At 42.0% G+C, this 13,461-nt stretch overlaps 1 protein-coding gene across 5 annotated transcripts in view; it reads right to left on the reverse strand.

Moving 5' to 3' along the window:
* Positions 1-12,565, reverse strand: part of RNF130 (ring finger protein 130) — a 50,144-nt gene extending 37,579 nt beyond the window's left edge. For 4 of the 5 annotated variants that reach the window (XM_071759010.1, XM_071759013.1, XM_071759009.1 and 1 more), the window contains exons 1-2: positions 11,614-12,565; positions 3,273-3,467 (exon numbers count right to left, since the gene is read on the reverse strand). In XM_071759010.1, the coding sequence (XP_071615111.1) occupies positions 3,273-3,467; positions 11,614-11,878 (460 nt within the window). In that variant the 5' untranslated portion in view covers positions 11,879-12,565. The remainder of the gene's footprint in view (positions 1-3,272; positions 3,468-11,613) is intronic. The other variant, XM_071759012.1, reaches the window with a different exon arrangement.
* Between the last annotated feature and the right edge of the window lie 896 nt (positions 12,566-13,461).

Below are 13,461 nucleotides of genomic sequence, written 5' to 3' on the forward strand. Positions count from 1 at the left end.
AGAAGAAGTAGCAAAAAAAGCCACTGATGAAACTGCCTTCCTGCCAGTGATATCATAGGCCAACATAACCTATGCTGGGAAAGATGTCCTTCATCTAGGTTGATAGAAGACATCCACAAGAATGTGTAAAATACATGTATTTTACTTACACACAGCAACACATACAAAAATATACACAGGAAAAAGAAAATGTTGCAAATAACATTAACAGAAATACATATTTTATAAGTTTCCCAAAACCCTAAGGTCAATACCTACTTTAAAACTCAACTTGAAGTCAAAGAAACAGAGACTATAACATAAGAAAAAGCACATTCTGATATTAGAAACAAACTGTTCATTTCACAAAGGCTGATTCAAGAGTGACAGTTATCTGGCCACCAGAAAGAACTTATATTCTGCTTAGTAATACGTAGTGTACAAACAAATTTACATTAGATTAAATTTTCAAACGTTTGTTCAAGCATAAAATAACTTGGATAAAAATATTAATCCCATGGGTGAGAAATGCTTACTGAGCTCTTTTCATAGGGAATCACCTCTTTGCAGGTGGGCACCATACATAAATCTGTATTTTACTTATTTTTGGTACAGATGTTGCCTAAGCTGGTGACTGGAATTCATGTAAATACCAAAGCAGAGAAGCATGCAATTCACAGGGTGTACATTATCACTTTCTTCTCTGCTTCACCAGGAAGACAGAATACTTGTAAGGCTCAGTATGCAGCAGTATAAAGATTGTTACAGTGCTATAAAACGACACGAGGTCTATTTTGACCTGTCTGTAGACATAAAATGTAGAGCAGTGAACTTGGTCATCATAACACAGCAGCAAGATTGTCTTGTGAAGAATGTATTTAAAAAAAAAAAAAAGAGGAATACTGTAGAGCACTAAGCATCATATGGAAATAAAGCCAACTTGGTGGCTCACCTTCCTTTTAACTTTGTATCAAATCTATTTAAACACACACAACAGAATCGGCAGCAGAACAGCTATCAAACACACAGGTTCAACTCCTGAACTTTAGGGATATAAAATAGTAAAGATAAGAGATCTAGAGCACCCGAATATTTAATCACCAGATGATGTTGGTCATTCACCACCTAAAAAGCCAACTAGCAGTGATATGGTTGAAAAGGCAAAAAAAGGAAAATGAGAGAATGCCCTGAATGTGGTTAAGATGCTCCACACATTGTTTGAATAGGCTCGAAGCATTATTCCAAGTGGGATTCATGAGCCTATGCTTCATCCCCCTAGCACCAATTCCCACCAAAAGAGAGCACTGCAAGCCAAACCCTCCGTGTGCTGAGGCCAACACCAAAGGACTCATCTACACCTCAGTTACACACACTTGTAGTCCTCACACCAAGCAAACAGGAAGTTATTTATAGGAAGCTCTGCAAAGTGCAGATTGCTAAGGAGATCCCTTACATGACCATAATGCAATCAAAACAAAAGCTGGGGAGTGACATTCCTCTCCTGCTGAGGTGCTACTTCAGTTCTAGACAACCACTTTTGAACACCTACATTCCAATACTCATTCTGAGATGGGGCCTACAGCCCAAACCTGTAACAGGTTCTAGTATAGTAGGGTCTGAGTTCATGCAACCAGTACCTCAAATACTCAAAGAGAAGATATGCATCATCTCCAGCAATTACATTTTTTTAAAGCTTGCCATGAATAAGAGCAAATATTTGGAAGTCAGCATGCTGAAGGGCATTATTAGTTGGTCTTCAGAGCTGAAACGGAGTGAACCAGGATTTCCTGACAGGAGACACCATTCCACTGGCATGAAAGTGCCTGCCAAATCTAACAGCATTATGAGAAATAAGATACTAAAATGATAACCAAACCCATTATACAATTTAACATGTACTACAGCAAACAGTGCTAGAGCTGTTTGGTTACTCCTTGTCTTCTTCTCTGCTGTGACAAGGCATTCAAAGCCCCAGAAGTCACAAATCATTGCTGAACAGAATGCAGACCCTACAGTCTCACAGGTATTGCAAAGAGACCAGAGCTGAAGGTTTTGGAGGGTACTAGAGCAGCAGAGAGTGAAGTGGCAAAAAAACCACAAAAGGAAGGTGTTCAAAAGCATTTTGCTGGAATATGGGACTTTCTGCCTGCAGATTACTTGCAAAAACATCTAAGGAAGATTAAAATTTCTTGACAACAGGCTTTGCATTGCTCCACAGAGGTCAAAATCTCCCTGGAAAATTCCTGTGGTAAGCAGAATTGGGAAGGTCAAACCCCACTAAACCAGAAGAAGCCACAAGACATTTCCCTTGTAAAAAGAGAGAAAGAACCACAGTACTTCAATAAAAGAAAACAATTCTAATTGTGTGACAATATGCAGAGCAATAATTAGGAAATTCCAGTCTCCAAGCAACCTCCTATTTTTAAAGAAAAGTGACTGAAAATATTTAGGGAAAAAAAGAATCAAACAGCAGTACAGCCATCCAAAACAGAAATACGTATTTTCTGATTAAGCTAGAAAATTCCAAATTGAGAAAAAAAAACCTGGGAAAATGAAAAAGTGTAGCTATCAGAATTGAGAAAATTTTTAGCCATGGAAAATTTTTATGTATGAGGCTCCACCAGCCCAAGTAGCTCATTAGTAACAGAAAAATTTTACAGATAGCCCTAAAAATGTAGAAACCCAGAATCTCATCACTACTCTAGACCAGCAATAGTGTAATTTTAGACACTTAGAGGCAACTGCTCTCTGAATCATGAAATGTAGTTGATTCCTGTATGGCACTCAAGGATATGTTACAGAAAGAAAATCCTCTGTAAGCTGTTACCAAAAAAAAAAAAAAAAGCAAAAGATTGCCCAAGATCCTGCTATAACTGTTAACATTTGATAGTCTCTACCATAACAGCCAGTTGAAGACACAATATTGTAAGAATTCTCCAGGTAAAGCTGCTTTGTAAAATTCTAGACCTTCCAATATATGTTAGCTTTTCTTCTCCAGCAAGGTTTGAAATAGATTATTTGGATAATCTTGCAGATAGTTCCTCACTCCAAAGCATCCATGTCCCTACCTCAGAGGAATGCATTTCTCACTGGATAAAATGTATGCTAAAGGAAAATCACTTTTCAGAATTAGTGGCTTGTTTTCCTATACTGCAGACATGTAAACATCATTAGAGAACAGGCTATTCCAAATGGCATCATTTGTGCACTGCTGAGAGCTCTTTAGCCATAATTTATACAGCAAAAGGACTTAGGCAAAAAAGAATTACAGTGAAAGAGATTGTTTTATTTACCTTGATGAGTCATTGTGACAGGTTCTTCACTGGATATATTGTTGTAAATGACCACAGCTGTGGCATTGTGTGAAGCTGCACGCAGGATTTTCTCTCTAAATGTGCAGTTTCCTCGCTGTAGTAAAGCAATCCACTGCTTGGTGTTTGGTGGAACCTGGAAACGTGTTCGAGGGTCACAGCCCAGGCGATCTGCAACTGTAGCAGGAAAAGCATTTACACAGATGGCAATTTGTTCAAACAAGCAAAAAAAGAAAAATAAAAACAACTTAACTCCAAGTTTTGCTGAATTACCTGACTGTTGTGCACTACGGAGCCTCTATCCTCTTGCTCATGAAGCCTAAAGCTAAGTGCATTCTAATGAAAAAAGTCTCTAAAAAACCACCTTGTGCACTGAAAGCTGTGACTACATGCCTCAGAATTAGGCTCACTAACACAAGCTATTTTTAACTCTAGTTCAGCTAGAACAATGAATTTACATTTGAATCAATACCTGCCTACAGGCTGAAAAACATCAGAATATTGTTTGTGTGCTATAGGAATGCACAAAACAGCTGTTTATCAGCTATTCTGGAGAGTATAACTTTTTTCTTTCTAATGTGGTCATAAATATCACTGCAGTGGGAAATATTACTGACAATAAGGAGGTTGTGAAAAGAAGATTTCGGAGTTATCTGCCACGTGCAGGCTACTGTAAAAAAAGGACTTTATTAAAAGCTGATCTTGTAAAACCCCAGCAGCCAACATCAGCTTTTTACCTTTGCACATTTTGTCTACAAGAAGTGCATTCAAATTCAGAGAAAAAAAAAGGGTTTTGCACATGCCCCCAAGTTATCAGCTAAACAGGTACTGATGGTATAAAAGAAGAGTAACAGAAGTGGCAAATGAATTCAACAGCATGCAAAGCTCTTTTGTCCTTTCTGATGCTGTAATGTATCCTGGAACAACCCAAACCCACACAGAGCTATGCACAAAAGAGGCCCAAGTGCAATGCAGAAGATAACTCCTCAGTACAGCAGCTGAGAGTGATGAAAGGCATTTCTGTTCACACAACTGGAAACGTGCAGTTTAGTCTAAGACACTGTTTCTATCACTAAAGGATTTTAGAAATTTAGAGCCAACAGTAACTTACAATACAAATATATTTAGCCTCTCAAACACAAAAAAGTGTAAGAACCTTTGGCTTCTAAAAATGATAGGGATAACTAACGATTTTTCAAGACATAAACAAAACAAATATTTGCATTATAGCTCTGAAAACATTACAGATCCTCAGAGCAATTCAAAGGAAGTGTCCCATAAAGTTTAAAATGAGTTCTTAAAGAAATGAGTTCTTCAGCACAGACTATGGGATTTCAGCAGAAAGTCTACCCAAACAATACACATTTTACCATACCAGCTGGAAACAAAAGATCTTTTCAACCATTCTCTGCTTAACATAGCTCAGGTTAAAACCTGTACCAGAGGAGATTCAAATCGCTAAAGGATCTTTTTTGAAACAAAAAGGAGAATCTTTTGGTTGCCTGAAGAGAACCAGTGCAGATGAATCTGTTGTGGCAGTTGCACAGGAAGCTGTTGCATCTCTTAATTTGGACAAGAAGTGCCTCTCCCTGTTCCCTTGGAAGGAGGGTGGGGAGCCAGATAGAAGCACATCCTCTTCACAATTGTTTTTCAAGCCTGTATTAGACATTTCAGACATGGAGGGCTATTTGCTGCATTTCTGGGTTTGTGGTTTTGTTTTATCGAGGGATCAGGGAAAATCTGAGACATAGATGCCTGGAGCTGAATTTTTTAGGGTATTTTCTTCCATTGCCCTGACATTATCACTCAAATCCCTTTGGAAATTTGTAGCTAGCTCTGATCCACACATTGTTTTGGAGCACCAGTGACAGCCATCAGGAACAGCAATGATCACAGGAGAATCAACTGCACTTTTTGTAGTCTGAACTTTAAGAGAACAATATGTTTTTAAAAGGAATTATAGCCTGTTTTGAAAAGATGATCAAACCAAAGTGTGGCACCTGTGCAACCAATCTCTGTGTCTGCTGTGAAGATAAAAGCAGCTTTCTGTTTAATGCAGACTTCCCCCATCCATGCTCAGAACATTTTCACTTAAAATATGCCCGAGGGGGAAAGCAACAGCAGACTATGACAGGAGTTTCTCAAGCCTGAAAGCTAAAAATCCCATTTTTTACAAAAATTTACGTATGCACCTCTGAATTTATACAGCTCGAAATTTAGCTTAAAAACAGAGAAAGTAACAAGGGACAAAAGAAATCACATCTGTGGAGAAAGCAGTTCAAATTTTTCTACCATGGTAAAGATCCAAGTCTCTTTCAGCTGAGGACAGAGCTACAAAACATTACTGGATAGAGCAACAGGATTAGGAAATAAGATAAAGAGATAAAAGCTTTCAGGATATAGATTAACAAACACCACTCAAATGCATCGAGGATGCTATTTCTGATGAGGTGGATTAAGTATGTCCTGATGAAAAATTAAAAGATGACAACATTACTTTAGCACTATTTAACTAACACAAAACTTTAAGGAAAATCTGATTATTTAAGATTATTATCTGATTATTTAAAACTGAACTGAGTAACTGCATATCACTAAGCATTAATTAAAAGTCACAACCCACTGTTCTTTACATTAGCAAACTACTACACCACAGAAATATTTATAATATTTTAATTTTTAACTAAATAAAGTTCAGGGACAATAGTAGAAAATCAGTTTTCCTGACCATCTTTACAGCAGACAATCTAAAAAGAGCCCAAGTACTATCACAGTCACCCTTCTAGCATAATGAACTGGCTTAAAATAAAACATCAACCATACACCTAACGTGCCAGGCACATCAGCTGGCACTGTGAGGGACAGATAAACCAACACTGTCAGCAAGAATCATCATCAATAGCTCTCCATTACCATGCCATCTATGCTCTATTGTCCAAAGTCCAATTAGGATCTAAAAGACTAAGGCTTGCAAATATTACCTGGATGATGTCCACACCAGAATGAAAAGCAACTTCACATTAAATTAATGTTATTCTGAAACAAGTAACTTGCACATAAAAAGATACAATCAGAAGCCACTCGTGGTATTTTGCAATTTCAGAAGATGCAAGCATGCAGAAATCCACCTAATCATTTTTCCCCATAGGTGTGCTACTCTTCTAGCTTATTTAAAATAAGTTATTTACATTGCTTTTCCTTTCTCCGTGTCTACCTATGTACCATGAATGTGCTGGCAATTTTCTACTAGCAGTGGTAGCCTGCTGGGTTAAAAAGCTATGTACAATGTGGTTGTAAATATCTCCCTTCCTGCTGTGAGCCCCAACAACTCAGAAGAGCCTCTTTATAGCAGAATCAGCTGCAATTTCAGTGTCTACAGTTTGGCTGCACGTTTGTTCTCAGCTTCAGGAGAGCTTCAGTTTCCTCTTGCAGAACAGACAGGATGGCCCAACTTGCATATTACTACTGCTTTTTAGAACAGCTTAGAATGTAGCTGTAATGCTCCACTTCACCCAAGGTTGCTGCACTGACTTTGTCCCCTTTCCTCAGAAAAAAAAAAAAAGAGTGCAATAATCTCACACCCTGGGCACTATGTTATTCCATGGTTGTTTGGGTTTTGGTTTTGTTTTTTTGTTTGTCTGTTTTTTTTGTTTTGTTTTGTTTTTCCTTTTTTTTTTTTTCTTTTGTTTAAATAAAATAAATTTAAAAGGTCAGATAGCTAGATATTGATTGCATCTCAACTAATACTCTACTCTGAGACCAGCACCAGTTGCCAGAGCTGGTCAGTCTTAGCTATACATACAGAAATAATTTTAGAGTCTGACCTTCAATCACTGTAATACAATAGGTACAGACACCACCAGTACTTTGAGGGGCAGCAGATGAAGAGATTTGTTGGGAAAGAAAACAGCACAGGGGAAGACACAGTCCTGTGCAGCCTGCACCCCAAAGCATTCCCTCCCTGCAGCAGGCAGTGCCCAGGCAGCTGCTCCACAGCAAACCTGCCTAACAGAGCAGTGAAACACAGTAATTATAATCCTGTGATAAAATTTCCAGAAAGGGAATTCAGCTGGGAAATTTAGAGAAGCAACACAGCGGCACTGATTCAAGGAAGGACACTAGTTACTTGCTATCCCATTAGGATTTAATACATTTAATACATATTTTCTCTTTCAAAGCATTACTATTTGTGTTATTATCAGTGCAGTCCTTATTCAAGTCAGTTACAATGTCCACTTTTAAAAAGCTGTGTCAACGAATTATGTAAAGTGGTATTTTATTTTCAAGAGCTATTTCAGGTAATTGCTTTGACTAGAGCTGGCTTTAGCACTAGAAGAAACTCTTTGAACAAGAGGCAATCTTGTTTCAGGGAAGAAGTTAAACAAAAGAAAATCATTGAAGCTGAGAAGAGTGCTGTTAATAGTTCAGATTTAATCTTGTTAGCTCAGTAAGTATTCGACAATTATGGCTATCAACTCCAATATGTAACTTCCACTTTTGGCATCAATTAATTACTATTAATGAAACCAATGATAAAGGAGGGATTCATGCACAAGATTTTTCTTCCACAGCTCTGTATCTATTGATACATTCACTTGCTGCATTTTCCTAAAGCTTATTATTTTGGATTCTGGGCCAGAAAGGAATATAAAATTATGTCTGAACATTACCTAAAGCTCTGCAGTTACCAGGAAACTGGCACTTTAAGCCTTCTGCAGCTAAAACTTGTTCACACAACATGTTTATCAAGAGTCAGATGCTACAAAATGCTGTAGTTACAGAACCATGCCCTAGCATTGTGCAAATACAGATTTTTTTTTTTTTCCCCACTTTCATATTCATTTTGACAGCTACAGAAATGACCTGTTCACCATGGAGAACATTTTTGAGGGAACTAAGCCACAAAGTGCTGCAGTTCATACCAAGAAGTGAGATTTCAATGGCTTCTAGCTTGGCTTGTCATAGCCAGAGGAGTGTGCCTGACACCCAAAGGGCACCACAACCAAGGTCCAGCACCTCTTACCAAAGATGCTTGAACAGCAGAGGCTGCTGGAGTGGCACAGGGATGAACACTTCCACAGCACGTGTCCAGACCCTGCCACAAGTACCTACTGCAAGATGTTTGGGCTGAAGCTGCTGGTTCCACAAAGTCATAAATAGTAGGGTAAGAGATTAAGTGAGAAGTGCTCAGTAGCCTCACCAAAGAGACAAGATAAACTTGAACTGTCAGAAGAGCTGCATCAGGATGTGAAGATGCACTTCACTATTGTCCCCTCATGCAGAACAGGGGGAAGATTTTTAAATTTTTTTTTGATAATTTGCAAGCATTTGTATCTAGAAGCTGCTTAAAACGCTCTTCCGATAAGAATTTATTTAAGTCATGACAAAAGATTAACAAGTTAGAGGAAGTAAGAAAAGGAACTAGAAGTGGAAGGATAGATTAATAGAGAAACTGGTGCTATCAGGCATTTAATGCACACAGGAAGGTTTGTGAACACAGGTGCTGGGACTGACAGCTTGCTGGAGCTACACTTTCACCAGTCAAATTCACCAGCGGTCACAGGAATTACTGGTGTATCACTTCCCAGGGAACACTGCTTTGGAAAGCCAGTATCAATTTCATACAAGGGTCTATAAAAAGAACAGGGAAAGAATTTTAATACATATATTAACATGACAAGGTTGAATTTGAGTAAAGAACCTTAGCTAAAGAAACAGGAGAAGTGACTGAATATCTCACTCTGCACTGAAATGTAAAGGATGGCAAATCACAGGGGACTGGCAAATTCCAAAAGTAGTGTATAAAATATTGGGCATATTCAAGATCATGAGTTAACAAAAACCACTGCAGAGCTCAACATTTAAAATCAAAGGCTGTGCTATTACAAATGGTGTAGGTTCACCAGCTGATCATTGGCCCTAAATTCTGAATCAGTAAACTCATTTATTTCCCTACAGGCAATGAGTAAGGGATCTTAACACAGCAAGCAAAATGTGACATTAAGGACACTGCAGCTCTAAAAAATAGATGCCCCAGCCACCAAGGTGCTAACAAATCACCCACATTCGTGGAAATTCCAAGGAATAGCCCATGAATGGGTGAATGATTGACATCAAGCTGAGAGTCAAGGTATCCTCAAACATACTTGCTAAGGAGAGCCCTTTTCTTCTTAGGATACATGAGAACTGGAGTAGAGTGTTTACTGCTCTAACAGCAGAGCCCAGTGCCAGCTACTTGTGCTAAGAGCTACTGGAAAAAATACTTTGCAAACAATTTCTGATTAACAGGCTGATTAAAAGGCATTAGAGCAATTACTTTCAGCAAGATAGCATTGCCTTTTATCAAATCTAGATATAAAAAGCTGAAGAATATAAACGTAAGACTGTGCTCAAGAGCATCTTAACTAAAAGCATAAAGTATTCCAGTCTTTTCTACCACATGACATCTTTAAGCCACATGAAGCACACTGAAAAAATTCAAATAAAACATATACTATACAACAACCCACAGAGAACAACTCAGAAGATCTCTAAAGACAGACAACTGCTGCAGTGTTTGCTTTAACAGTCTTCTGATGACAAATGGGGCAAAACTGAACCCCTGTAACAACTGATGGCAAAATTTTAATGACTGCAGCACATCAAAACTGAAAAATTGAGCTCTGCAATTTTGTGATTGCTGCTGTGCTTTCTCACTGAAGTTATTAATCAAACAGTATTTAGCAGTAATGTATAAAAACTCTTTATGAACTGCTCAGCATTTTATCTCTTCTCTCACCAACAGCTTCTACTGAGAATGCTGTCAGCCTCAGTATTTTAATCACACTATATCAGAAAAAAGCAGAGATTTACAGAAGCAGGTTAAAAAGTAATTAATACCAAAAGTTTTCACGGACAACTAATGGAGCTAAACAAATCAAGCAGTTTGATACCTTGTATATATTAAAAGGCAGCAGTTTAAAAGCCCTAAAAATATTATTTGCAATAATATTGCCTATGTGCCTCACACTTTCAGGACAGCCTCCTGATTTCACATGGTGGCTGGGGTGGGTGTTTAAGTGAGGAACAGCAGGAAGTAGAAGGAAAGACCGAGAGTATTTGATGACAGCTGATGCTCAGAGCAACATGAAGGTAGGATTTGAAGTACAAATTTAAATAATCTTAGAGTATTTCTCCTCAACAATTTCTGCTTCCTTACATACGAAAATAAGGTGTATTATTGTATTCTAGTTACCACCTTGCAAAGCTGATGAAACCAAGCTTCAATGAAACTGGCAATCTTTTACTGATGCACAGGCTGCTTCATACATAGGAGAAGCTTACAGCAGGCTGCCTGGCAGGATGCATTTTGTTCTGAAAAAGCATCAAAACATTTTCCTGACCTTAAGGTTTGGTAAATCCTCAGAAAGCTTTTAGTACTAGAGTGGGTCTCTGTTATCAATTATTTTAAGAATCTCTAAATATTCAGCACTTAAAAGTCTAGTTTTAACTGACATTACTTCACCTGATGAATTATTGAGAGGTTTACTGTCCAGAAGACAGGTTGGGACCACTCTGATCCATCAAGTGGTCCGTTCCTTAAAGATAGCAGTTTTGATAATGTCAAGAAAGATTTCCAAAATAAGATGCTACTAAAACCGCATCATTATGACTGAAGTGACCAGTTTCATTTCAGGCAATAATCAACATGATACCCTCTATAAACTCCAGCATTTGTCAGAAAACAATGAATGGACAACAGCTTTGTTTAATAAAAAGAAAACTTATGTGGAAGCACTACGCAGTGTTCAGTACCACCAAAAAGTGCATTTTTTGTGGCCATGAGATTAACAGCTTGATGGCTCCAGTCCTTCCAAGCCTCAATGGACAGCTTAAACAGCATTTTGAAGAAACGTATACTGAACAATCATGACTTCATGCAGCTGCAAGAGCCATCCAGATGCAGGTCTGTAACAGTGAGATAGCTGTGCAGCTGCTCTGACATTCACAGCAACGCTGTAACCAAACACCATTAACTATCGCTACTGGCTCTCTGTAATTAGTTTAGAAATAACACCTTCACTGCTCTGGACGAGGGGCCTACCGGGATCCATGCTGGAACACACATTCTGCTTTGCTGAGCCGCTATGAAAGCCAGCACTCTCAGATCATGGAATTTTTAATTTTATTTTTTTTTCAATTTATTTTCCTCTGGGCAAGTTCTTCCTCCTCTTTTGTCAGAGCTTTCCTAGAAAGCCCGCAAAGCTCAGACAAAGCCCAGCCCTCCCCCCCTTCAGGGAGGCACCCGACAGCAAGGGACCGAGGGCAGGGTGGGCAGCGTTACCTCCGTTGATGGGCACGGGAGCCACCAGCAGGCCCTTGACCTCCACCTTGGGGGAATCCTGCCCGTACCGGCCGCGGTCGATCCTCAGCAGCGTGGGGCCGCCCCGCTCGGGGCTCAGCACCGTCACGTTGATGAGGGCGGTGTAATACGCCTGGCTGGCGTTGTCTGCGCCGGCCGGACCGACCCGGCAGTGCCAGAGCAGCAGCAGCAGCAGTAGTAGGACGGAGGAGCCATTCCGGTGCTGACGAACCCACCGCCAGCTCATCTTCGACTCCGGGCGAGCCGAGGGGCCGTCACCGGGTGCCTCCGCCGCTCCTCCCGCGGCAGCGCCGAGCCGCACGCAGCCCGGGTGTATTTTATCCCATCTGACAGCCCAGGAGCGTAGAAAGACCAAAAGCAGGCGGAGGGGGGAGGAGAGCACGGGCTCATGCCATGGGAGGAGCCAGGGGAGTCACGGCAGGTCCCAGCCGAGTCCGATCCGCCGGCCGCGACTCCCGGAGCGATCCCCGCTCCGCCGGCCCTTCAAGGAGCCGCGCTCATACCGCCCGCCCGCCGCTGCGGGGGAGCCCCGGCCGCCCGCCCGCCTCAGCCCCGCCGGGCGAGGGGAGGAGGCGGGGGCGGTGCCGCGGCCCCTTTCCCGCACAGTCCCGCACCGGCTCTGAGGACGCCGCCGGAGCCGCCGCCGACACCTCAGTCGCGCTCACACACGGCCGCGAGGCTCGCCTCAGGCTCGCCGCACCGCGCCGCCTCGCTTCGCTTCACCGAGCTCGCCGCCGATTTAATACGACGGGCGGGGCATCCCGCTGGCCAGGCCGGAGGCCGCAGCCGGTAACCACCGCTCCATGCTCGGCTCGTCCAGGGGGCTGCGGAGCCCCTCGCGCCTTCCCGCAGCCACCTCCCGCCGCCGGCTCCGCGCCCGCCGCCTCGACTGCAGCCCGGCGGGACCCACACTGCGCAGGCGCGCCCCGCCCCGCCCCACGCCACGCGGCCGAGAGGCGGGGCTGACGGAAGCCACGCCTATAAAGAGGCGGGGTTAAGATGGGGGCGGAGCGTTGTGGTATGACGTCACCCGGGGCGTGGCAGTGTGGCCGGGGAGGCCATGGACGTGGAGGTCCTTGGGATGTGGTGGTCTCTGGGATGTGGTCGTACCTGGGATGTGGAGGTCCCTGGGATGTGGAGGTCCCTGGGATGTGGAGGTCCCTGGGATGTGGTGGTCCCTGGGATGTGGTCATACCTGGGATGTGGAGGTCCCTGGGATGTGGAGGTCCCTGGGATGTGGTGGTCCCTGGGATGTGGTCGTACCTGGGATGTGGAGGTCCCTGGGATGTGGTGGTCCCTGGGACGTGGTGGTTCCTGGGGATCTGTGGCCCGGCTGCTCCTGAGGCTTCACCGGCGTCTCTAAGGAGTGCTTGGTTCTAGTGACCCTCGGGTCCTCAAGGCATTAGCTGCAGGGACACATACAGGCTCACATAGCGCCTTTGCACCTCTTAAATTTCTGGATCAGGGGTGCTGGCCATCAAAAAGGCACGAGGGGGTTTTAAAGTGTGTCTGAAATGTTGGGAAAAACAAAAAAATCTGTATGTGTCAGAAAGCGTTGAGGTATTCAGTGTGTCCAGTTCCAAAAGGGCTGTTGAGGCAGGAATGGCACGGCCTCCATGTCAGGATTTGGTCACTCCTACACAGTTCGGAGTTACTTCTGGCATATTGACAAATACTGAAATGTTTTTAATTAATACCACGAAATACTGTAAAATGGGACTTGATGCATTATTCTGTCTTTAACTAATGTTGTAGATTTAAGAATTTCATCCTGTTTGTGACCAGAGAGATAATAAATAATGAGGTGGT

Source organism: Heliangelus exortis, chromosome 15, assembly GCF_036169615.1.
Source record: "Heliangelus exortis chromosome 15, bHelExo1.hap1, whole genome shotgun sequence".
Classification (NCBI taxonomy): Eukaryota; Metazoa; Chordata; class Aves; order Apodiformes; family Trochilidae; genus Heliangelus; species Heliangelus exortis.